This window comes from Pseudophryne corroboree, chromosome 12 (genome assembly GCF_028390025.1).
Source record: "Pseudophryne corroboree isolate aPseCor3 chromosome 12, aPseCor3.hap2, whole genome shotgun sequence".
Classification (NCBI taxonomy): Eukaryota; Metazoa; Chordata; class Amphibia; order Anura; family Myobatrachidae; genus Pseudophryne; species Pseudophryne corroboree.
In genome coordinates, this window is record NC_086455.1 from 88,874,650 (window position 1) to 88,900,531 (window position 25,882).

The 25,882-nt window shown below is 46.6% G+C and overlaps 1 protein-coding gene across 1 annotated transcript in view; it reads left to right on the forward strand.

Annotated features, from left to right (window-relative positions):
* Positions 1-19,200, forward strand: part of DHRS7 (dehydrogenase/reductase 7) — an 88,905-nt gene extending 69,705 nt beyond the window's left edge. The window contains exons 6-7 of the mRNA XM_063947758.1: positions 15,523-15,738; positions 17,193-19,200. Of these exons, the coding sequence (XP_063803828.1) occupies positions 15,523-15,738; positions 17,193-17,231 (255 nt within the window). The 3' untranslated portion in view covers positions 17,232-19,200. The remainder of the gene's footprint in view (positions 1-15,522; positions 15,739-17,192) is intronic.
* The last annotated feature ends 6,682 nt before the right edge of the window (positions 19,201-25,882 follow it).

Sequence of the window (25,882 nt, forward strand, 5' to 3'; positions counted from 1 at the left end):
GCGGATCTGGTCAGACAACATGGAAATGAGGGGTAAAGGGTAGGTGTTTTTAACCATAATTTTATTCAGGGCCCGGTAGTGGATGCAGGGTCTCGGGGAACCGTCCTTTTTTTCCAACAAAAAATAACCCTGCACTCAGAGGAGATTTAGATGGCCTAATGAACCCTTTCTTGAGACTATCTTGCACGTAGTCGTTCATTTTCTTCGTCTCTGGGCCAGATAGTGCATAGAGTCTCCCCTTAGTTAAACGGGCATCAGGGACCAGATCTATAGCACCATCATACGAACGATGAGGTGGAAGGTCATCTGCATTAACTTTAGAAAATACATCCGCAAAGTCCTGGTAAACGGCAGGAATACCCTCCCCCGGAGCAACTACAGCGACTCGCACAGGGCGAGTAATACATCTTTACGAGCAGTCGGAACCCCAACGTGATATCACCCCTGACTTCCAATCGATGGACGGATTGTGGTTAGTGAGCCAGGGGTAACCCAAGACTAATGGAACTGCAGGGCAGTGGGTGAGAAGGAGCACTTTCTTTTCGGAGTGCCACACAAGCAGTCATCTGCAGAGGTGGAGTCTGGTGAGTAATCACCCTGGTGGAAAGGGGGTTACCATCCAGACCTTGCATAGTAATGGGTCTATTAAGGTTGAGCTGCGGAATCCTGAGTCATATATCCCAAAAATTCCCTGCATATCCACTATCAACAAACGCAGAAACAGAAGAGTTCTGACCCTCAAAAGACATCTCAGCAGAAACTAACAGTCGTGTGAGGAGACAAGTTGAAGGTTTAAGTGAACTAAGATCACTTGGCCCGTGCGTTTTGCTGCTTGTTAGGGCAGAAACACACCACATGTCCCTTCTTCTGCAGTATAAATGTAAATGTTGATTTACTTACAGGACTAAAAGCAACACTTTAAAAATACATTCAATACACTTTAAAATGGAGCCGCTGTAATCAATCCTTAGCCTACGTACTTTTTACACAGCGTACAAAGCCCAGTACCGTGTACGCACTTTGCGTACAAACGCCGCGATGGTCGTACAAAGTACACGCGGTACGTACACACACAAAGACATGCCGTGAGCACTTTGCAACTACACGTGTGACTAGATTACACTTGTATAACACTAGCAGGGAAAGAGAGACACAACACCAATTTGTATTTCAAAGACTATGTTGGGATCTGACCCACCAACTGTTCTTTACTAGCAGGGGGTTACAATAATAATACAATACATTAAGAAAAATGGCTACAGTCAATGGTACATACGTTTTGGTTTCGCTTGCGCTTCCCGGTCCGGTCCTCGGTCATCAAAGTAGATGACCTTCAGAGTCTGAGAGTGACCTGGCCTGCAGCAGACTATTTATACATTTGTCCAAAACCTAACACAATGGAAACTGTAATCTCTTTGTCCATTGGACACAGGGATGGTCATTTACAGTACGGAGAGGTCATAGGTCAGTTTGTTTAGGTGGGCGATGTCTGTTCCAGGTGCAGTTGCAGATGTACTCCTCTGGGTTCCCGCCGCATATCAAGTGTCCAGTAAATACAGTTAATATTTATATTCTGTTCCTGCGCATAACTATTCTCAGGAGCATACGATTTTTTGCAAACTAACACCGGAATATTGCTCTTAAAATACCCTACAGCTGGATACCAAACACCACCTTATAACCTAGTTCTGTCCCCTCCTATCCTGTAAAGGTGAATCCCTTTTTTCTTATGCCATTTAAACAAGTGTAACTCGCTGGTGTGGTGCAGGGAGACTATGTGTACATTGTGCACTATTTGGATTAAATGTGTAATATGTTTTTCTCTATCGTCCTAGTGGATGCTGGGGTTCCTGAAAGGACCATGGGGAATAGCGGCTCCGCAGGAGACAGGGCACAAAAAGTAAAGCTTTAGGATCAGGTGGTGTGCACTGGCTCCTCCCCCTATGACCCTCCTCCAAGCCTCAGTTAGATTTTTGTGCCCGGCCGAGAAGGGTGCAATCTAGGTGGCTCTCCTAAAGAGCTGCTTAGAAAAGTTTAGCTTAGGTTTTTTATTTTACAGTGAGTCCTGCTGGCAACAGGATCACTGCAACGAGGGACTTAGGGGAGAAGAAGTGAACTCACCTGCGTGCAGGATGGATTGGCTTCTTTGGCTACTGGACATTAGCTCCAGAGGGACGATCACAGGTACAGCCTGGATGGTCACCGGAGCCTCGCCGCCGGCCCCCTTGCAGATGCTGAAAAGAGAAGAAGGTCCAGAATCGGCGGCAGAAGACTCCTCAGTCTTCTTAAGGTAGCGCACAGCACTGCAGCTGTGCGCCATTGCTCTCAGCACACTTCACACGGCAGTCACTGAGGGTGCAGGGCGCTGGGAGGGGGGCGCCCTGGGAGGCAATGTAAACCTATTTTTTGGCAAAAAATACCTCACATATAGCCTCCGGGGGCTATATGGAGATATTTAACCCCTGCCAGAATCCGTTGAAGAGCGGGAGACGAGCCCGCCGAAAAAGGGGCGGGGCCTATCTCCTCAGCACACAGCGCCATTTTCCCTCACAGAAAGGCTGGAGGGAAGGCTCCCAGGCTCTCCCCTGCACTGCACTACAGAAACAGGGTTAAAACAGAGAGGGGGGGCACTAATTTGGCGTTAGAAATATATAAAAAGATGCTATAAGGGAAAACACTTATATAAGGTTGTCCCTATATAATTATAGCGTTTTTTGGTGTGTGCTGGCAAACTCTCCCTCTGTCTCTCCAAAGGGCTAGTGGGTCCTGTCCTCTATCAGAGCATTCCCTGTGTGTGTGCTGTGTGTCGGTACGTGTGTGTCGACATGTATGAGGACGATGTTGGTGAGGAGGCGGAGCAATTGCCTGTAATGGTGATATCACTCTCTAGGGAGTCGACACCGGAATGGATGGCTTATTTAGGGAATTACGTGATAATGTCAACACGCTGCAAGGTCGGTTGACGACATGAGACGGCCGACAAACAATTAGTACCGGTCCAGACGTCTCAAAAACACCGTCAGGGGTTTTAAAACGCCCGTTTACCTTAGTCGGTCGACACAGACACAGACACGGACACTGAATCCAGTGTCGACGGTGAATAAACAAACGTATTCCTTATTAGGGCCACACGTTAAGGGCAATGAAGGAGGTGTTACATATTTCTGATACTACAAGTACCACAAAAGAGGGTATTATGTGGGATGTGAAAAAACTACCTGTAGTTTTTCCTGAATCAGATAAATTAAATGAAGTGTGTGATGATGCGTGGGTTCCCCCCGATAGAAAATTATTGGCGGTATACCCTTTCCCGCCAGAAGTTAGGGCGCGTTGGGAAACACCCCTTAGGGTGGATAAGGCGCTCACACGCTTATCAAAACAAGTGGCGGTACCGTCTATAGATAGGGCCGTCCTCAAGGAGCCAGCTGACAGGAGGCTGGAAAATATCATATAAAAGTATATACACACATACTGGTGTTATACTGCGACCAGCGATCGCCTCAGCCTGGATGTGCAGAGCTGGGGTGGCTTGGTCGGATTCCCTGACTAAAAATATTGATACCCTTGACAGGGACAGTATTTTATTGACTATAGAGCATTTAAAGGATGCATTTCTATATATACGAGATGCACAGAGGGATATTTGCACTCTGGCATCAAGAGTAAGTGCGATGTCCATATCTGCCAGAAGATGTTTATGGACACGACAGTGGTCAGGTGATGCAGATTCCAAACGGCACAAAGGTGTATTGCCGTATAAAGGAAGAGGAGTTATTTGGGGTCGGTCCATCGGACCTGGTGGCCACGGCAACTGCTGGAAAATCCACCGTTTTTACCCTAAGTCACATCTCTGCAGAAAAAGACACCGTCTTTTCAGCCTCAGTCCTTTCGTCCCTATAAGAGTCATATTTGCCCAGGGATAGAGGAAAGGGAAGAAGACTGCAGCAGGCAGCCCATTCCCAGGAACAGAAGCCTTCCACCGCTTCTGCCAAGCTCTCAGCATGACGCTGGGACCGTACAGGACCCCTGGATCCTACAAGTAGTATCCCAGGGGTACAGATTGGAGTGTCGAAACGTTTCCCCCTCGCAGGCTCCTGAAGTCTGCTTTACCAAGGTATCCCTCCGACAAGGAGGCAGTATGGAAAAAAATTCACAAGCTGTATTCCCAGCAGGTGATAATCAAATTACCCCTCCTACAACAAGGAAAGGGGTATTATTCCACACTATATTGTGGTACTGAAGCCAGAAGGCTAGGTGAGACCTATTCTAAATCTAAAAAAATTTGAACACTTACAAAGGTTCAAATCAAGATGGAGTCACTCAGAGCAGTGATAACGAACCAGGAAGAAGGGGACTATATAGTGTCCCGGGACATCAGGGATGCTTACCTCCATGTCCCAAATTTGCCCTTCTCACTAAGGGTACCTCAGGTTCGTGGTATAGAACTGTCACTGTCAGTTTCAGACGCTGCCGTTTGGATTGTCCACGGCACCCCGGGTCTTTACCAAGGTAATGGCCGAAATGATGATTCTTCTTCGAAGAAAAGGCGTCTTAATTACCCCTTACTTGGACGATCTCCTGATAAGGGCAAAGTCCAGGGAACAGTTGGAGGTCGGAGTAGCACTATCTCGGATACTGCTACAACAGCACGGATGGATTCTAAATATTCCAAAATCGCAGCTGATCCTGACGACACGTCTGCTGTGCCTAGGGATGATTCTGGACACAGTCCAGAAAAAGGTGTTTCTCCCGGAAGAGAAAGCCAGGGAGTTATCCGAGCTAGTCAAGAACCTCCTAAAACCAGGAAAAGTGTCAGTGCATCATTGCACAAGGGTCCTGGTAAAAATGGTGGCTTCCTACGAAGCAATTCCATTCGGCAGATTTCACGCAAGAACTTTTCAGTGGGATCTGCTGGACAAATGGTCCGGATCGCATCTTCAGATGCATCAGCGGATAACCCTATATCCAAGGACAAGGGTGTCTCTCCTGTGGTGGTTACAGAGTGCTCATCTTCTAGAGGGCCGCAGATTCGGCATTCAGGATTGGATGCTGGTGACCACGGAGGCCAGCCCGAGAGGCTGGGGAGCAGTCACACAAGGAAAAAATTTCCAGGGAGTGTGATCAAGTCTGGAGACTTTTCTCCACATAAATATACTGGAGCTAAGGGTAAATTTATAATGCTCTAAGCTTAGCAAGACCTCTGCTTCAAGGTCAGCCGGTATTGATCCAGTGGGAAAAACATCACGGCAGTCGCCCACGTAAACAGACAGGGCGGCACAAGAAGCAGGAGGGCAATGGCAAAAACTGCAAGGACTTTTCGCTGGGCGGAAAATCATGTGATAGCACTGTCAGCAGTGTTTCATTCCGGGAGTGGAAACTGGGAAGCAGACTTCCTCAGCAGGCACGACCTCCACCCGGGAGAGTGGAAACTTCATCGGGAAGTTTTTCCACATGATTGTGAACCGTTGGGAAATACCAAAGGTGGACATGATGGCGTCCCGTCTGAACAAAAAACGGGACAGGTATTGCGCCAGGTCAAGAGACCCTCAGGCAATAGCTGTGGACGTTCTGGTAACACCGTGGGTGTACCAGTCGGTGTATGTGTTCCCTCCTCTGCTTCTCATACCTAAGGTACTGAAAATTATAAGACGTAGAGGAGTAAGAACTATACTCATGGCTCCGGATTGGCCAAGAAGGACTTGGTACCCGGAACTTCAAGAGATGCTCACAGAGGACTTATGGCCTCTGCCGCTAAGAAGGGACTTGCTTCAGCAAGTACCATGTCTGTTCCAAGACTTACCGCAGCTGCGTTTGACGGCATGGCGGTGGAACGCCGGATCCTAAGGGAAAAAGGCATTCCGGAAGAGGTCATTCCTACCCTGGTCAAAGCCAGGAAGGAGGTGACCGCACAACATTATCACCACATGTGGCGAAAATATGTTGCGTGGTGTGAGGCCAGGAAGGCCCCACGAAGAAATTTCAACTCGGTCGATTCCTGCATTTCCTGCAAACAGGAGTGTCTAGGGGCCTCAAATTGGGGCCCATTAAGGTTCAAATTTCGGCCCTGTCGATTTTCTTCCAGAAAGAATTGGCTTCAGTTCCTGAAGTCCAGAAGTTTGTCAAGGGAGTATTGCATATACAACCCCCTTTTGTGCCTCCAGTGGCACTGTGGGATCTCAACGTAGTTCTGGGATTCCTCAAATCACATTGGTTTAAAACCAGTCAAATCTGTGGATTTGAAGCATCTCACATGAAAAGTGACCATGCTCTTGGCTCTGGCCTGGGCCAGGCGAGTGTCAAATTGGTGGGTTTTTTCTCAAAAAAGCCCATATCTATTTGTCCATTCGGACAGGGCAGAGCTGCGGACTCGTCCCCAGTTCTCTCCCTAAGGTGGTGTCAGTGTTTCACCTGAACCAGCTTATTGTGGTGCCTTGCGCCTACTAGGGACTTGGAGGACTCCAAGTTGCTGGATGTTGTCAGGGCCCTGAAAGTATAGGTTCCAGGACGGCTGGAGTCAGGAAAACTGACTTGCTGTTATCCTGTATGCACCCAACAAACTGGGTGCTCTTGCTTCTAAGCAGACTATTGCTAGTTGGATGTGTAATACAATTCAGCTTGCACATTCTGTGGCAGGCCTGCCACAGCCAAAATATGTAAATGCCCATTCCACAAGGAAGGTGGGCTCATCTTGGGCGGCTGCCCGAGGGGTCTCGGCTTTACAACTTTGCCGAGCGGCTATTTAGTCAGGGGCAAACACGTTTGTAAAATCCTACAAATTTGATACCCTGGCTAAGGAGGACCTGGAGTTCTCTCATTCGGTGCTGCAGAGTCATCCGCACTCTCCCGCCCGTTTGGGAGCTTTGGTATAATCCCCATGGTCCTTTCAGGAACCCCAGCATCCACTAGGACGATAGAGAAAATAAGAATTTACTTACCGATAATTCTATTTCTCGGAGTCCGTAGTGGATGCTGGGCGCCCATCCCAAGTGCGGATTATCTGCATTACTTGTACATAGTTACAAAAATCGGGTTATTATTGTTGTGAGCCATCTTTTCAGAGGCTCCGCTGTTATCATACTGTTAACTGGGTTCAGATCACAGGTTGTACAGTGTGATTGGTGTGGCTGGTATGAGTCTTACCCGGGATTCAAAATCCTTCCTTATTGTGTACGCTCGTCCGGGCACAGTATCCTAACTGAGGCTTGGAGGAGGGTCATAGGGGGAGGAGCCAGTGCACACCACCTGATCCTAAAGCTTTACTTTTTGTGCCCTGTCTCCTGCGGAGCCGCTATCCCCCATGGTCCTTTCAGGAACCCCAGCATCCACTACGGACTCCCGAGAAATAGAATTATCGGTAAGTAAATTCTTATTTTTATGGCTTTTCCATACGATTACAAACTCTACCGTAATTACTCATACCACACTCTAATACGCAGGACCGCAGGAGCGACCATGCGCAAATTGCGAATATGCGCATGCACGGCAGAACAAATAAGCGCACGGAGGGCATCTGTGTGTAGCTTGTACGTGACTTGTGTACTGCAATATTTTTCGACTTCGATAAAAACAAAGCCCGAGATTCAATCTCCGAGTTCTCTCTTCAGAGGAAATTCTGAATAGACCCACTTGCATGGGTTCCTCCACTTCCTCCGTGCACACATGAACTAGGCAAAAAAGTGTCCCTTTTTTCAGTTACCCGTTCCCTGAGACGTCTATCGATCTTAATAGCAAGCTCCATGAGCTTATCAAAAATCCCTGGAACTGAGTACTGAATGAGACTATCCTTAATATGCTCCGACAAGCCAAGGCAAAACTGACTGCACAAGGCAGGATCATTCCAGCCATAATCGTTCGACCAACGCGCGGAACTACGTACAATAGACCTCAGCGGGATTCTTTCCCTGTCTTAATGCACGTAAATGGCTTTCTGCAGACGCCTCTGTCAGGATAGTCATACAGAAGAACTAAAGACTTTAAAAAAAAAAAAAAAAGGCATCTACAGTGAGTAAGGCTGGGTCATCTGGACTGAGACCAAAGACCCATGTTTGTGGATCCCCCTGAAGTAAAGACATCACTATGCCCACCCGCTGAGACTCTGAACCAGAGGTTTAGGGCCTTAAACGGTAGTAAAGTTTACACTCTCCCGAAAGTTAGTCTCTCCGGTTGCCTGAAAAGCTTTCGAGGAGGTTCATCTTAGGTCTCAGGAGGATCTCTTACAAACTTCCTAATGTGCTTCTCCTGAACCTATCTCGTAAGGAGAGATCCTGCACCATTTGTGTAAGGTTCTGGATCTGACTAGCCAGAATTTGGCTGGGATTCTGACCTTGCGCAGAAGGATTCATGGGGAAAAACTCTAGGCCACCCTGTCTCTTTTTATTTTGTTTTTATGGGCCGGTGATAATGTTATGAACTGAGTATCTGGAACTATGGGGACTGGGTGGCAACTGGGGAGTTCCAGTGGCACTGTGGCTGGAAAAGAGTGATCGCAGCTATATCTATTCTAGCCACTGACTGTTATTACCCCCAGTGGTCGGTTGGCGCCTGCAAGGCTAGTCTTCTCCTTTTAGCAGCTGCGTTTGAATGGGCGAATTAGGTCCGCCCAGACTCCGATGCCCCCAAGTCTTACAAGATAACAAGGCAGCAACCAAGACTGAGAGTAAATAAGAGGAAAGAAAAGACTAGCTAGACTACTAGCGGGGAAAATACTGAGAAAACAACAAACAGATTTTCTGCTGCGGGGTACACTGGGCTCCACATGGATTCACATCGGGGTGTAGAGTTGGATCTTGACCCGAGGCACCAACAGGCTCAAAGTTTTCGACTGTTCCCAAGATGCTCAGCGCCACCTCCTCTATAACCCCGCCTCCATGCACAGGGAGCTCAATTTGTAAGTTGGTGCCATGCAGTATGCAGGCACTTTACAGGGGGCTGCCTCAGGCAGCCTATTCAGAGCTTCATTGTGGAAGAAAGACAGAAGATTCTTGTCAGAATACTACAGGGCTGCAGCAGGGATAGTCGCACAGACTTCCCTGCGTGCAGCTCCGTCACCCCCAGCGGAGCTGTATACTCCCGCGCCCTGGTTGCCGGGTCACTGCAGCGGAGGCTCCGTTTTTTTCTTCTCATAGGTCAGTCACACACACCGCCCTCCCGGATCACGGGGCCACGATCCAGCGCGGCCGTAGGAAGTGGGCCACGCGCTGGCGTGGACACTGATTACCGGGCGCTCCACTAGCCACCAGGGACGTTCATGGGCACAGGTCAGGGTTTTTTTCCCCTCTATATTAACCCCGTTTTTAGCCCGCTGTACCCGGTGGGGATGGCAGCAGGGGGAGCAGGTCGGACCTGAGGCCCCACCCCCAGGTCTAGGGCGCCATTTCAGCAATGTTCCCGCCGTGGAGCTGCATATCTCTCTCCCTCACTCCTGACCAGCGGCCATCATAGACTGAGCTGTGCTGTTTCTGGGACTGCTGGGGCAAATCCTCCTCTGTAGAATCTCCTGATTGCCAGTGCTGTGCTTCTTACAGGACACTTAAGTATTCTACCTGTAACTGGGACAGTGTTAGTTAAGAAAGAGTGCATACATTCAGGGTTGTGTGGTACAAACACCCTGTGATATACATCCAGTATTTACTGTGCATTGTTATATCTATTGTTAACACATATAGCCATACTGAGTATCACTTTGTATTGCTAGTCCAGTGCAGTTTTATGGTACATCATTTCTGCGTGGTACGGCTGTGACTGTATATGTGTGTGTGCATGTAGCTGCTGCGTGGTTGCCTTATTAAAGGGTATTTCACTCAGTGGGCTATTCCTATGTTACTATACCTGAGGGGCCAAGTGTTTCAGGTTTTTCTTTCTGTTTAATGTAGGATTGTATCACAAGATATACTGACGGTGTATTTTTACTTGTGATTTATAGTCACCATTTAATCTAGATCTCTTGAACGCCCGGTCTGTGCTATCATAGGCACGCTTTACTGAGAGTTCTTGGTAGGTATAGTGCTGCTACACTTTGTACCTTGTTGCCCAATATTGTGCACATAGTTATGTCTGCTACACGTGGCAACGACGCTGGGGCTTCTCCCACACTGCGTGGTAGTGAGGCCGCGGACGTAACGGAGTATAATATGGCAGCTGAGAGTTCAGGTTCAGGGGGTTCCTTACCCCCCAGTGGGTCGGTAGCACCTGGGGCATCACAAGACCCACCTTGGGCTACATTTTCCACATTGTTAAACACGCTTGTGACTAAATTGACGCCCCCTGTGGGACCATCTGTGCCACTGCAACGGTTTATGGTCCCTGCTGTAAACCCGCCATGGGCGGAATCGTTTTCCACTCAGTTACAGCATTTGAACCGATCTATGACTAAATCTAAGTGTCACTTTCGCCCGCCTAAGACTAAGTCGTCTTCTAAACGGGCCATTACTTCCTCCCAATCCACTGCTATTCTGACGAGGACGGTGCATATACTGATCCCACAGACAATGACACTGATGTTTCTGATGGGGAAGTGAAGTCATTGGTGGATATCCCGGATTTGATTGAGGCAATCTGACTCATTCTTGAGGTGGCTGATGAGCCTGAGACTGTCTCCAAGAAACCGGATAGGTTTAAACGTAAGAAAGTGGTTAAGCAAGTTTTACCCCATTCTGAACACCTGGTTGACATGCGTCAGGAATCCTGGGAAAATCCGGGGACAAAATTTACACCGAATAAGAGACTGTTGGCTCGCTATCCTCTCTCTGCGGAGGTATGTAAAAATTGAGAAACCCCTCTGCCTGTAGATTCTCATGTGGTGCGTATGGTTGTTTCCTCTACTCTGCCAGTAACTACCATCACCTCCCTGAAGAAACCGACTGATTGACGTGTGGAGGGCTGTTTTAAAAGCGATTTATACCCTAATGAGGGCTGTGCATAGGCCAACAATTGCAGCGACTTGGGCTGTTAAGGCGTGGGCTCAGGAACTTGAGGCGGAACTGCCTTCCAATGCATCTGAGCATGCTTGACAATGTCTCTCGTATATTGCCACGGCTTCTCTGTACCTTAAGGAGGCGGCCTCCGATGCCGGGGTGCTCGCGGCCAAGGCTGCTACTACGTCCGTCTTGGCCAGACATATCCTTTGGTTGAGATCCTGGTCGGTGGATATGGATTCCAAGAAAACCCTGGAGGTGCTTCCTTTCAAGGGAGACATTCTCTTTGGAGAAGACCTCAATAAGATGGTGGCTGATCTGGCTACTGCTAAAATAGCTTGCCTACCTAGTACGGCTCCTTCAACGCAGAAGGCTAAAAGTACTTTCCCTTGGCCCTTTCGTCCTCCAGGAAAAGTAAAAGGTCAGTCGTACCCAAAGCAAGCTCGTGCTTCCAGACCTGCCAAGCCCAGGCCGAAGTGTGCCTGGGCCGCCCGTTAGCCAGCTTCCAAAACAAACAAGCCTGCCGCATGACGGGGCGGGCCTCCCTCTGGGGGATCCCAGGGATGGGGGGGCAACTTCTAGGTTTTGCCCAGGAACGGTTGAAGACCACTTCAGATACCTGGGCGAGGGAAGTCGTCGCTCGAGGTTACGCCATACCCTTCAAGAATCGTCCCCCGCAGCGGTTTTGCCTGACAGATGTGCCTCTGGATCCGGCAAAAGCAAACACGTTGCACTCTGTGGTACATTCCCTCCTGACCACAGGAGTGGTATTACAGGTGCCTCTGGCTCAGAGAGGCAAGGGGTACTATTCACCGCTGTTTCTAGTCCCGAAACCGAACGGGTCTTCGCGGCCCATTCTCAATCGGAAGTCCTTGAACAAGCATGTGCCGGTCTCCAAGTTTCGTATGAAAACTCTGAGCTCTATTGCTCTGGCCTTGGAGCCTGGGGACTATATGGTCTCCCTGGACATACAGGATGCCTACCTGCATATTCCTATTGCAGTGTCTCATCAGCAGTACCTGAGGTTTGTGGTGGGCAACCTTCATTACCAATTTCGGGTGTTACCCTTTGGTGAAAACTCGGGGAGCCATTGTTAAACCAAAGTAATGGTGGTCATGACGGCTACACTCCGCCGTCAAGGGGTCAGGATCCTACCATACTTGGACGATTTGTTGATCCTGGCAAATTCCCCAGAACTTCTCCTGTGTCATCTAGATCTGACGGGCCAGTTCATGATAGCCCACGGGTGGCTAATCAACTGGAAGAAATCCTCCCTGGTTCCTGCTCGGAGCATGGTGCACCTGGTAGCGTTATTGGACACTCACAACCAACGGTTGTTCTTGTCTCAGGAGAAAGTCCTGAAGCTTCAGGACAGGATTCGATGCTTCCTATTTCGTCCGCAAGTGTCGATACATTCGGCAATGCAAGTGCTAGGTCTCAAGGTGTCTGCTTTCAACATGGTGGAGTATGTTCAATTCCATTCTCGCCCTCTGCAGAAGTTAATTCTGACCAAGTGGGACGGCCTGCCTCACCGGATCAGATCTCACATGATCTCCTTGTCTTTGGAGGTCCGCCTGTCATTGAGCTGGTGGCTTCAAGACCAACGATTGACCAGGGGCCGTCCCTTCTGGATATCCAACTGGGTCCTGCTGACGACGGATGCCAGTCTGAGAGGTTGGGGCACGGTATTGGAGCAACACTCTCTTCAGGGTTGGTGGACCAAGGAAGAGTCTCTACTCCCGATAAACATTCTGGAACTGCGGGCAGTGTTCAATGTGTTGACAATGTCCCAGCATTTAATACAGAACAGACCTGTTCAAGTACAATCGGACAACGCCACCACGGTGGCGTACATCAATCATCAAGGCAGCACTCGAAGCCGCATGGCAATGAGGGAAGTATCACGGATTTTTCAGTGGGCAGAACGCCATATCCGCAGAGTTCATTCCGGGGGTCCTAAACTGGGAAGCGGACTTTCTCAGTCGTCAGGACGTACACGCCGGAGAATGGAGCCTCCATCCAGAGGTGTTTCAACTTCTCGTGGACAAGTGGGGCCTTCCAGATGTGGACCTGATGGCGTCTTGACACAATCACAAGGTTTTCGGTCTTCGGAGCAAGGACAAGGGATCCTCAAGCAGCATTTGTGGATGCTCTATCAATCCCATGGAACTTTCGGCTGCCGTATGTGTTCCCTCCGGTGTCACTCCTGCCCAGAGTAAAACGGAAGTTCAAGCAAGAAGGAGGAAACCTACTTCTGGTCGCTCCAGCGTGGCCCAGGCGGGACTGGTTCTCCGATCTACAGGGCCTCTCGTTGGATCGTCCCCTTCTACTTCCACAACGTCCTTATCTCGTTCAGGGCTCTTGTGTTTACCAGGACTTGGCTCGTCTGGCTATGACGGCATGGCTCTTGAAGCTTCCATCCTGAGGGCCAAGGGTTTTTCTGAGGCGGTCATTCAAACTATGTTGAAGGCCCGTAAGCCGGCTTCTGCTCGGATTTACCATAAGGTCTGGAATGCTTACTTCACTTGGTGTGCGTCTCACAATCGTGACATTTTCAAATTTAGCATGCCCAAACTGTTGGCCTTCCTACAACAGGGCCTGGACTTAGGCCTTCGTCTGGCCTCCCTCAAGGTTCACATTTCTGCCTTGTCGGTTTGGTTTCAAAGAAAGATTGCTGCCCTACCTGATGTTCATACATTCACTCAGGGCGTGTTGCGAATTCAGCCTCCTTATGTACCTCCTGTGGCATCTTGGGATCTGTCGGTGGTACTGGAGGCCTTGCAAGAGTCTCCATTTGAACCTCTTGCCTCTGCTGACCTTAAGTGCCTTCCCTTAAGGTGCTGTTTTTGCTGGCTGTTGCTTCAGCTAGAAGGGTCTCGGACTTGGGTGCATTATCCTGGAAGTCTCCCCATTTTATTTTTCACCATGACTGGGCGGTTCTTAGAACATGGCCAGGTCATTTATTTACTTAAGGTGGTGTCTTCCTTCCACCTTAACCAGGAGACACTGGTTCCGGCCTTTAATTCTCCTGAGTTGTCTTCCAAAGAGCGGTCTTTGGATGTGGTACGGGCTCTCTGTATCTATGTGAAGAGAACATCCTCCATTAGGAAATCTTATTCTCTTTTCGTTCTGTTTGGTTTTCACAAACGTGCCTGGCCTGCTTCCAAGCAGACCCCGGCCAGATGGATTAGAATGGTGATTGCACATGCTTATGTACAGGCTGGTCGTTCAGCTTCTGCTACCATCAAAGCCCATTCTACTCGGTCGGTTGGACCTTCTTGGGCGGCCCACCGTGTTGTGACCCTTGAACAATTGTGCAAGGCGGCTACGTGGTCCTCAGGGAACGTGTTCATAAGGTTCTATGCCTTCGATACTTCCGCCTCCCAGGATGCTTCCTTTGGACGCCGGGTTCTTGGGCCACTACAGTGCATCCTCTCCCATAAGGAACTGCTTTAGGACATCCCCGATGTTATTCCTTGTGGAGCCCAGTGTACCCCACAGCAGAAAATGAGGTTTATGGTAAGAACTTACCATTGTTAAATCTCTTTCTGCGAGGTACACTGGGCTCCACAGGGCGTCCACCCTGACGCACTTGGCTTCTTTGGGTTGGTGTGGCATAGCCGCTGACACCCTCTCCTGTGGTGAGTGTGTGGTGTAATTGGCTACGATCAATTGTCGTCTTTAGTACCTGCTGCTGCATTGGGATAGTTAACGAAACCGAGCTCTTGTGCACGGAGGCGGGGTTATAGAGGAGGTGGCGCTGTGCATCTTGGGAACAGTCAAAGCTTTTGAGTCTGTTGGTGCCTCGGATCAAGATTCTACTCTACACCCCGATGTTATTCCTTGTGGAGCCCAGTGTACCTCGCAGAAAGAGATTTAACAACGGTAAGTTCTTACCATAAATTTAGATTTTTTTGTTATTATCGGGGTCATTCTGACCGCACCGCATACTGTTCTTCGCTGCGTGCGAAAGGAACGGTTCGGAACTACGCGTTCTCAAGAACATTGACAGCGTGGAGGCGTTCCGGGGTGGATAATCACCATTTTTCGGACGTGGAGATCCGAACGCAGGCGTGTCCAGACATTTGGAGGGCAGATTTCTGACGTCAATCCCGGGACCTTTGTCACTGGATCCGTCGCACAGGGTAAGTAAACTCTTACCCTGGTCTTGTTTTGCAGGAAACTTTTTTAGCATAGCAGGGCTGCACAATCGATCGCAGCCCTGCTTGCTAAAATACACTCCCCCATAGGCGGCGTCAAGTTGATCGCACGAGCAGCAAAAAGTTGCTACGTGCGATCAACTCGGAATGAGGGCCTATGTTCCTTTTCTCATATATGTCCTTTCTCCTTCGGGCACTGTTTTACCTATAACTGCCTGTGGGAGGAGCCAGCACACCCAGTGAAGAAATTTAAAGTGTTCCTTTGTACCCAGTCTATACCCCATCGTACAAAGTCTCCCCAATATCCCATACGGACTACGAGAAAATAATTTATCGGTAGGTAATTTAAAATCCTATTTGCAGGATACTTAAGATTATGCTGTTATCTACTTCGGATAGAAGTGTTGCACATCACACATCTAATTAAACATTTTATTTTCCTGTTGTAGGTAGTTGGTCCTACTGCAGATCAGACTCACAAGATGCCAACAGAACGCTGTGCTCGTCTTATTTTGGTTACAGCTGCAAATAACCTGTATGAGTCTTGGATTGCAGACCAGCCCTATTTAATTATATATTACCTTTGGCAGTACGCTCCTACATGGGCGTGGTGGTTGACAGGGAAAATTGGTCAGAAAAGAATACAAAACTTTAAAAGTGGATTGGTAAGTACCATATGTGAAATTCATAGCCCTTTCTGTGGATCATATAGACTGATAAATTAGAATATGACAATACTTACACGGACGAGTCACATTATTATGACTACCAGCTAGTAGCCAGAGTAACCACTGTGTGCAGTACGGACAGGCTAGCAGCTAGACGGGCTGAACTGTCATTTTAGACACGTCTGGTAGCCACCAGGTTCATTTTGATTGTGAGCTGCTCCACTGCAGCGTGTCGGTCGGCCCTCACGCACCTTCATAACCAACGTTCACCTCTCACATCAATGGAATGTGGTGCTTCGGAGTTTCCATGTTGGTTATTCACAATGGTGCCATTTGTCCAGTCACGATACACCTTCACCACAGCAGCACGCAAACAGTTCACAAACTGCGCTGTTTCAGAAATACTGCCACCCTTGGCCCAAAAGCCGATAATCATCCCTTTTTGCGACTCTTATAAATCGCCCCTTTTACCCATGATAGCAACGAGTGATGTGTGCAGACGGCCTATCACACACCTTTATATACCTACCAAGCCAACACACAACACGTGACGTACGTCATAGGCTACGCGCTGCCAACATCAAATGTAGGAGGTAGTCATAATATTGTGACTCGACCGGGTATGCCCATGTGACCACAATGCACCATTCCACCAGTTAGTCATTCCACACTGCTTGAAATATTAGGGAACAGTTAAAAGCAATGTCCTAAACACACCTTGTCGCAGTGAGCAAGACAAATATATATAAAGTACCAATGGCACAATCGATGCTGAACCATTTGATGCGCATCCGTACACAAAAGTATGAAGGGCTGATTTCTAACTTTGTGTTATTTCTCATAGAGATTAGAGAGGATTTTGTGTTTTCTAGTGTACATTACATTTATATTTATATTAAGGTTGAGAGGGATATGGGCAAATATTTTTTTTACAGCATGCCACAAGTATTTCTATGGGGCATATTCAATTAGTTGTGGGGCTTACCGTGGGCTGGTTGCAGTGCCTGGAGCTATTCAGTTGCAGCTTGCGGTAAGCCCTGATGTGCAATCAGAAATCCATGGTAAGTAGGACGCTTTGCCCTTGAGCGCGTTAACACATAGCTACAGGCACTTAATCCAGAATCTATGTATTAATACACGTTATCCCAGGGTATACCATGGGAAGAAACAGACTTATAACTGAATTGCCCAGTGCGTTGAAGCTCAAAACTATCCAATGAGCAGTCTTTGAAGCATTGTATAAGCTAGATAAGTACAAGCCTTCAAGAGTGGATAAGTTGCTCATAGCAACCAACTTGGCTACTAGGTATCATTTTATAAAATGTACTTGATAAATGCTAGATGAGTATTGGTTGCTAAGGGCAACATCTCTACTTCTCTTCTCCTTTAGAAAGCTTGACTCATCCGTCCCCTTTATTCTTTTATTCAAAACGTGTATCTTTATTTTGCAGGATGCCGATTCTTCCTATTTTACAAAAAAAACCTCCTAACAGGCTCGTGGTACACAGGACTACAAAAGTGTCTGCCAGCACTAAGTGTATGCGGAGATATGTCTTCTAATATGGCTTACTGTTCAGCCGCACAGATCAAATATATTTCAGCCTCAAAATTAGCTGTACTGACTTTCAGTGTTCCTGATGTAGAGCACGAAAGCTTTGGTAAAAACATGTTTATAATTCTCCTTTGCGCTTATTCTGTTATATGAATGAATTGAGACTAGATCAAAGGCGCCACAAATTTAAAAAAAAACTGACAACTAAAACAAACAAATACATTTTATACATCACATAAGTCCACGTGGAATCTTCAATTCTTTCTTTCCATGGGAAAATCACAGAAATTGCTCCAAATTCACATGAAAAATACAAATTATGAAAAGAACAATGGGTAATATTGTTTTTAAAGTTTAAATAGTCCCGTGATGTAAATTGGAAAGGAAATCCTGGTGTGATGTTCTCCTTGATAAAAAGATAGGGATAGTTGCTCGCCACCAATTTGATAGAAGCTGTAAACGTACCAAGACTCACACAATCAAAGAGAGGAACATATACGTAGCAGTTTCTTTAACGTTTCACTCAGTTTTCACATATACTTATAACTTTTTCTATTGGCACAGATGCGTACCCCACTCACTTGATAGTGTGGTGAAGTCCACATTATAAAGGTTTCTTTTCCACACGTAGTGTAGGTTTAAAAAATGTTTCTTTTCCAACAAAAAAGGATTTTATATAAAAAAAATTTAAAAGTGACACATAGGCACACTTCACTTTTTATGATCCAGCAAACAGTATCACAATACAGGTGTATATAGTCGGATGGATATGACAAAACATCAAATGGATTCCGGACTTCCACCTGTGTGTGAAATACCTGTATACCGGTGAATCAATAATGTGAAGGCGCAAAGTGTCCTCTGATAAATATAAAAAGCTCACTGTCTGACAGCACCAACGCCGTTTCAACCTTCTCTGGTCTTTTTCAAGGTGTATTGTCAGACTGTGAGCTGTGAGACACTTATACCCCTTCACAGGAAATTTAACTGGCGCAAAGCATTATGGGTAAAAATAATGATATATGATTAAAATATATGTAGTACACATTTCCTTCAACAATTCATTACGGTATTCGGTATATATTATGATTGGGAACCCTTCTATTAAACAAGGCTGCCTGTATCATATATAAATATCTATTTAATACATCGCATTCGCGGACCGGAAGTGTCTGCGTTCCGTGATGCGTTCCACATACAGGAAGTCGCGCACCGTTTCTTCCTGATTTCGATGAGTTACTTAGACAGGTGGGGCTCTATTATGTGTTTGGGAACCCTTCTATTGTACATGGCTGCCTGTATCGTACACAAATATCTATGTAGTGTATCGCGTTCGCGGACCGGAAGTGTCTGCGTTCCGCGATGCGTTCCACATACAGGAAGTTCATGTGTTCCACCTACAGGAAGTCCCGTACTGTTTCTTCCTGATTTCAGTGCGTTACTTACAGACAGGCGGGGCTCTGTATGAAATACCCGAGCCACTCCTCATGCGTTCCACATGAGACTCACTCCCCCAAAGTCACTCAATCTATATAATATCTACATCTAAACAATAATTCACAAAATCTGAATAAAATTGGAACATGGTTAATCCTAAAACTATCCACAATCTTTAATACTAACCACATATAGTTAATAAGTAACCACATATAATAAAATTCCTTTATACAAAAAAGGAATTTAAAATTCTTTTATAAAAACAGTGTGTTCATCTAAAAATGATATAATTTTCTTAAAGGAACCATTTTAACTCAAAATCAGAGTTTAAACCAGAGGGGATAAGAGTTTTTAATTTGAATATCCATTGCATTTCAGCCTTAGCCAGATTGCTCTCTATATCCCGATCTTTCCAATTTGATCTTATTTGTTGGATGCCAATAAAAGAATCTATTTTTGAAGTTGAACAAGCATGTTTTTTTTTTTTTTAAATGTTCGGATAAGGTATGTGTTAATATACCCTTTTTAATATTCCGTATATGTTCGGCTATACGGGGTTTTAGTGCTCTGCCGGTTCTCCCAATATAGGACAAACCACATTCATATTTTATTAAATAAATCGCGTTAGTTGTGTGGTATGTGATAAAGTACTTAATTTCATATTGGGTATTACTAGCCAGAAAATGAGTGATTTTAGATGTTGTAGAAGGTATCTATCTACATACTATACAAATTCCACAACGGTGGAAACCTTTAGTGCGTACTGGATTACCTAAATCATAATTTAATGCACTTTTGACCAGAGATTTTTTCAGATTGGTACTTCTCCTATATATGAATTTAGGTTTGTCTAGAATAATATCTTTCAATATAGGATCTCTTAAGAATCAATGGCACCTCTTATTAATGATGTTTTCTTGTTTCTTATAATCTGCGCTAAAGCTGGAAATGAATGCCAACTCTGGATTGTCCTTTTTGGTCTTCTTCGTCTTTTTTAATATTTCATTTCTGTCAAAACTATCCACCTCTTTTTCTGCTTTCTCCAAAACTTCTGGTTTATAACCTTTTTTATGAAATTTAATCTTCATAATGTTTTTCTGCTCTTGGTAATTTTGTTCTTCTGTACAATTTCTTTTTAATCTTAAAAATTGCCCCTTTGGGATGCCTCTGAGCCAATGGGGATGATGTTGGCTATTGAATGGTATTGTACTATTTGAGTCAGTTGGTTTAGAATATCCCTTAGTGTGTATAGTTTGATCTTTGATGTAGATAGTCAGGTCCAGAAAATTGATTTCCAATTGGCTGATGTTGTAAGTTAATACAATGTTGGAATTATTAGCATTAAGATAGGAACAAAAAATTTCCAAATCCTGTTGTCTCCCACTCCATATAAATAATATATCATCAATGTACCTGTGCCATGACACCAAGCTCACACCAGCTAAAGAGTTCCATACAAACTCTTCTTCCCAGTGGGACATGAAGAGATTTGCATAGCTTGGTGCAAACTTTGTGCCCATGGCGGTACCGATCTTTTGAAGATAATAGTTCCTCTTAAAGAAGAAATAATTGTTTTCCAGTATAAACTAAATTTTATTTTCTCCGGGTTCATTTCTGTTTTTTCTAAATGCCACCTAGTGGTATTAATGCCCTCGTTGTGATCGATTATGGTGTAAAGCGATGTCACATCTGGGTTTGCCAAAAAGAACCCTTCTTTCCATTGTACCTTCTCTAACTTATTGATGATATCTATTGTATCTTAAACATGAGACTTGCTCTTAATGACCATTGGTTGAAGGTGATAATCTATAATCTCAGATTTGTAGTTATACTTCCTATACCTGAGACTATAGGACGCCCCGGGGGTCATTCTGGGTTCTTATGTATCTTCGGGAGGGTGTATATTGTAGGTGTTTTGGGATGTTCAATTTTTAGAAATTGATGATCCTTTTTTGTGAGGTTTCCTTTTTTAAAATGTTTTATAATTAATTTGGAATAATTAGTTTTAATCCTCATGATTGGATCTGATCTTAACTTTTGGTAGGTCCCGTTAGAATCAAGTTGTAACCCTATTTCTTTAACATAATCTTTTTTATTTTGGATGGTAATTCCACCTCCCTTATCGCAGGGTTTTATCACTATATTTTGGTCCTCTTTGAGTGATTTGATAGCTAACCTTTCTTTTCTGGTTATATTTTGACTCTTTATAGGTTTCTTATTAGTCTTCATTTTATTGACGTCGTCTAATACGGATTTCGTAAAGCTCTCTATCATGCAGCCTTTGGCATGAGTTGGAAAAAAATAAAGATTTTTTTCTTAAAAGGAGTTGATTCGACCTCTTCCACATTAGACTCCGAATTGTGGGTTGCAAAAAATATTTTTAATGTTAATTCCTAGAGAATTTATGGATGTCAATATGGGCATCAAAAGCATCCGTCTTAGATGTGGGGGCAAATTTCAAACCCTTTTGAAGGATGGACTCTTCATCCTTCGTCAGGGTCCTTGAGCTTAAGTTGAAGATTTTTACTTGGTTTTTTTTTTCTGGGGATCTCTCTTCATTTGTTTCTTGACCATCTGTTGACTTTTTCTTGGTTTTATTTCTCTAACGTCCTAAGTGGATGCTGGGGACTCCGTCAGGACCATGGGGAATAGCGGCTCCGGAGGAGACAGGGCACAAAAATAAAGCTTTAGGATTAGGTGGTGTGTACTGGCTCCTCCCCCTATGACCCTCCTCCAAGCCTCAGTTAGGTTTTTGTGCCCGTCCGAGCAGGGTGCAATCTAGGTGGCTCTCCTAAAGAGCTGCTTAGAAAAAGTTTTTAGGTTTTTTATTTTCAGTGAGTCCTGCTGGCAACAGGCTCACTGCATCGAGGGACTTAGGGGAGAGAATTTCAACTCACTTGCGTGCAGGATGGATTGGATTCTTAGGCTACTGGACACCATTAGCTCCAGAGGGAGTCGGAACACAGGTCTCACCCTGGGGTTCGTCCCGGAGCCGCGCCGCCGACCCCCCTTACAGATGCTGAAGATTGAAGGTCCGGAAACAGGCGGCAGAAGGCTCTTCAGTCTTCATGAAGGTAGCGCACAGCACTGCAGCTGTGCGCCATTGTTGTCACACACTTCACACCAAGCGGTCACGGAGGGTGCAGGGCGCTGCTGGGGGCGCCCTGGGCAGCAATATTTAATACCTTTATGGCAAAAGAATACATCACATATAGCCATTGAGGCTATATGTATGTATTTAACCCATGCCAGATATCTAAGACTCCGGGAGAAAAGCCCGCCGAAATAGGGGGCGGGGCTTATTCTCCTCAGCACACAGCGCCATTTTCCTGCTCAGCTCCGCTGTGAGGAAGGCTCCCAGGACTCTCCCCTGCACTGCACTACAGAAACAGGGTAAAACAGAGAGGGGGGGCATTTTTTGGCGATATTTTGATATATTTAAGCTGCTATAAGGAACAACACTTATATAAGGTTGTTCCCATATATATTATAGCGCTTGGGTGTGTGCTGGCAAACTCTCCCTCTGTCTCCCCAAAGGGCTAGTGGGGTCCTGTCTTCGATAAGAGCATTCCCTGTGTGTCTGCTGTGTGTCGGTACGTGTGTGTCGACATGTATGAGGACGATGTTGGTGTGGAGGCAGAGCAATTGCCGATAATGGTGATGTCACCCCCCAGGGAGTCGACACCGGAATGGATGGCTTTGTTTATGGAATTACGTGATAATGTCAGCACATTACAAAAATCAGTTGACGACATGAGACGGCCGGCAAACCAGTTAGTACCTGCCCAGGCGTCTCAGACACCGTCAGGGGCTGTAAAGCGCCCTTTACCTCAGTCGGTCGACACAGACCCAGACACAGACACTGAATCTAGTGTCGACGGTGATGAAACAAACGTATTTTCAAGTAGGGCCACATGTTATATGATCACGGCAATGAAGGAGGCTTTGCATATCTCTGATACTGCAAGTACCACAAAAAGGGGTATTATGTGGGGGGTGAAAAAACTACCTGTAGTTTTTCCTGAATCAGAGGAATTAAATGATGTATGTGATGAAGCGTGGGTTAACCCAGATAGAAAAGTGCTAATTTCAAAAAAGTTATTAGCATTATACCCTTTCCCGCCAGAGGTTAGGGTGCGCTGGGAAACACCCCCTAGGGTGGATAAGGCGCTCACACGCTTATCAAAACAAGTGGCGTTACCGTCTCCTGATACGGTCGCCCTCAGGGATCCAGCTGATAGGAGACTGGAAACTACCCTAAAAAGTATATACACACATACTGGTGTTATACTGCGACCAGCCATCGCCTCAGCCTGGATGTGCAGTGCTGGGGTCGTCTGGTTGGATTCCCTGACTGAAAATATTGATACCCTGGATAGGGACAGTATTTTATTGACTATAGAGCAATTAAAGGATGCTTTCCTTTATATGCGAGATGCTCAGAGAGATATTTGCACTCTGGCATCGAGAGTAAATGCGATGTCCATATCTGCCAGAAGGAGTTTATGGACGCGACAGTGGTCAGGTGATGCGGATTCCAAACGAAATATGGAAGTATTGCCGTATAAAGGGGAGGAATTATTTGGCGTCGGTCTATCGGATCTGGTGGCCACGGCAACTGCCGGAAAATCCACCTTTTTACCTCAGACTCCCTCCCAACAGAAAAAGACACCGTCTTTTCAGCCGCAGTCCTTTCGGTCCTATAAGAACAAGCGGACAAAAGGACAGTCATATCTGCCTCGGGGCAGAGGAAGGGGTAAGAGAGGGCAGCAAGCAGCCCCTGCCCAGGAACAGAAGCCCTCTCAGGGTTCTGCAAAGCCCTCAGCATGACGCTGGGGCCTTACAAGCGGACTCAGGAGCGGTGGGGGGTCGACTCAAGAATTTCAGCGCACAGTGGGCTTGCTCACAGGTGGACCCCTGGATCCTGCAGGTAGTATCTCAGGGTTACAGGTTGAAATTCGAGAAGTCTCCCCCTCGCAGGTTCCTAAAGTCTGCTTTGCCAACGTCTCCCTCAGACAGGGCGACGGTATTGGAAGCCATTCACAAGCTGTTTTCTCAGCAGGTGATAGTCAAGGTACCCCTCCTACAACAGGGAAAGGGGTATTACTCCACGCTATTTGTGGAACCGAAGCCGGACGGCTCGGTAAGACCTATTCTAAATCTGAAATCTTTGAACCTGTACATACAAAAATTCAAGTTCAAGATGGAGTCACTCAGAGCAGTGATAGCGAATCTGGAAGAAGGGGACTTTATGGTGTCCCTGGACATAAAGGATGCTTACCTGCATGTCCCAATTTGCCCTTCACATCAAGGGTACCTCAGGTTCGTGGTGCAAAACTGTCATTATCAGTTTCAGACGCTGCCGTTTGGATTGTCCACGGCACCTCGGGACTTTACCAAGGTAATGGCCGAAATGATGATTCTTCTGCGAAGAAGAGGCGTATTAATTATCCCTTACTTGGACGATCTCCTGATAAGGGCAAGGTCCAGAGAACAGCTGGAGGACGGAGTAGCACTAACCCGACTAGTGCTGCAACAACACGGGTGGATTCTGAATTTTCCAAAATCTCAGTTGACCCCGACGACACGTCTGCTGTTCCTGTGAATGATTCTGGACACGGTTCAGAAAAAGGTGTTTCTTCCGGAGGAGAAAGCCAGGGAGTTATCCGAACTTGTCAGGAACCTCCTAAAACCAGGGAAAGTGTCTGTGCATCAATGCACAAGAGTCCTGGGAAAGATGGTGGCTTCTTACGAAGCGATTCCATTCGGCAGATTCCACGCACGAACTTTTCAGTGGGATCTGCTGGACAAATGGTCCGGATCACATCTGCAGATGCATCAGCGGATAACCTTATCGCCACGGACAAGGGTGTCTCTTCTGTGGTGGTTGCAGAGTGCTCATCTGTTAGAGGGACGCAGATTCGGCATACAGGACTGGGTCCTGGTGACCACGGATGCCAGTCTGAGAGGCTGGGGAGCGGTCACACAGGGAAGAAACTTCCAGGGAGTATGGTCAAGCCTGGAGATGTCTCTTCACATAAATATACTGGAGCTAAGAGCGATTTACAATGCTCTAAGTCTGGCAAAACCCCTGCTTCAGGGTCAGCCGGTGTTGATCCAGTCGGACAACATCACGGCAGTCGCCCACGTAAACAGACAGGGCGGCACAAGAAGCAGGACAGCAATGGCAGAAGCTGCAAGGATTCTTCGCTGGGCGGAAGATCATGTGATAGCACTGTCAGCAGTATTCATTCCGGGAGTGGACAACTGGGAAGCAGACTTCCGCAGCAGACACGATCTACACCCGGGAGAGTGGGGACTTCATCCAGAAGTCTTCCACATGATTGTGAACCGTTGGGAAAAACCAATGGTGGATATGATGGCGTCCCGCCTCAACAAAAAACTGGACAGGTATTGCGCCAGGTCAAGAGACCCTCAGGCAATAGCTGTGGACGCTGTGGTAACACCGTGGGTGTTCCAGTCAGTGTATGTGTTCCCTCCTCTGCCTCTCATACCAAAAGTACTGAGAATTATACGGCAAAAGGGAGTAAGAACGATACTAGTGGCTCCGGATTGGCCAAGAAGAACTTGGTACCCGGAACTTCAAGAGATGCTCACGGAGGATCCGTGGCCTCTACCTCTAAGACGGGACCTGCTTCAGCAGGGACCGTGTCTATTCCAAGACTTACCGCGGCTGCGTTTGACGGCATGGCGGTTGAACGCCGAATTCTAAGGGAAAAAGGCATTCCGGAAGAGGTCATTCCTACACTGGTAAAAGCCAGGAAGGAGGTGACTGCACAACATTATCACCGCATTTGGAGGAAATATGTTGCGTGGTGTGAGGCCAGGAAGGCCCCCACGGAGGAATTTCAACTGGGTCGATTCCTACATTTCCTGCAAACAGGATTGTCTATGGGCCTCAAATTGGGGTCCATTAAGGTTCAAATTTCGGCCCTGTCGATTTTCTTCCAGAAAGAATTGGCTTCAGTTCCTGAAGTCCAGACTTTTGTAAAAGGAGTACTACATATACAGCCCCCGGTTGTGCCCCCAGTGGCACCGTGGGATCTTAATGTAGTCTTGGATTTTCTCAAATCCCATTGGTTTGAGCCGCTCAAATCGGTGGAGTTGAAGTATCTTACATGGAAAGTAACC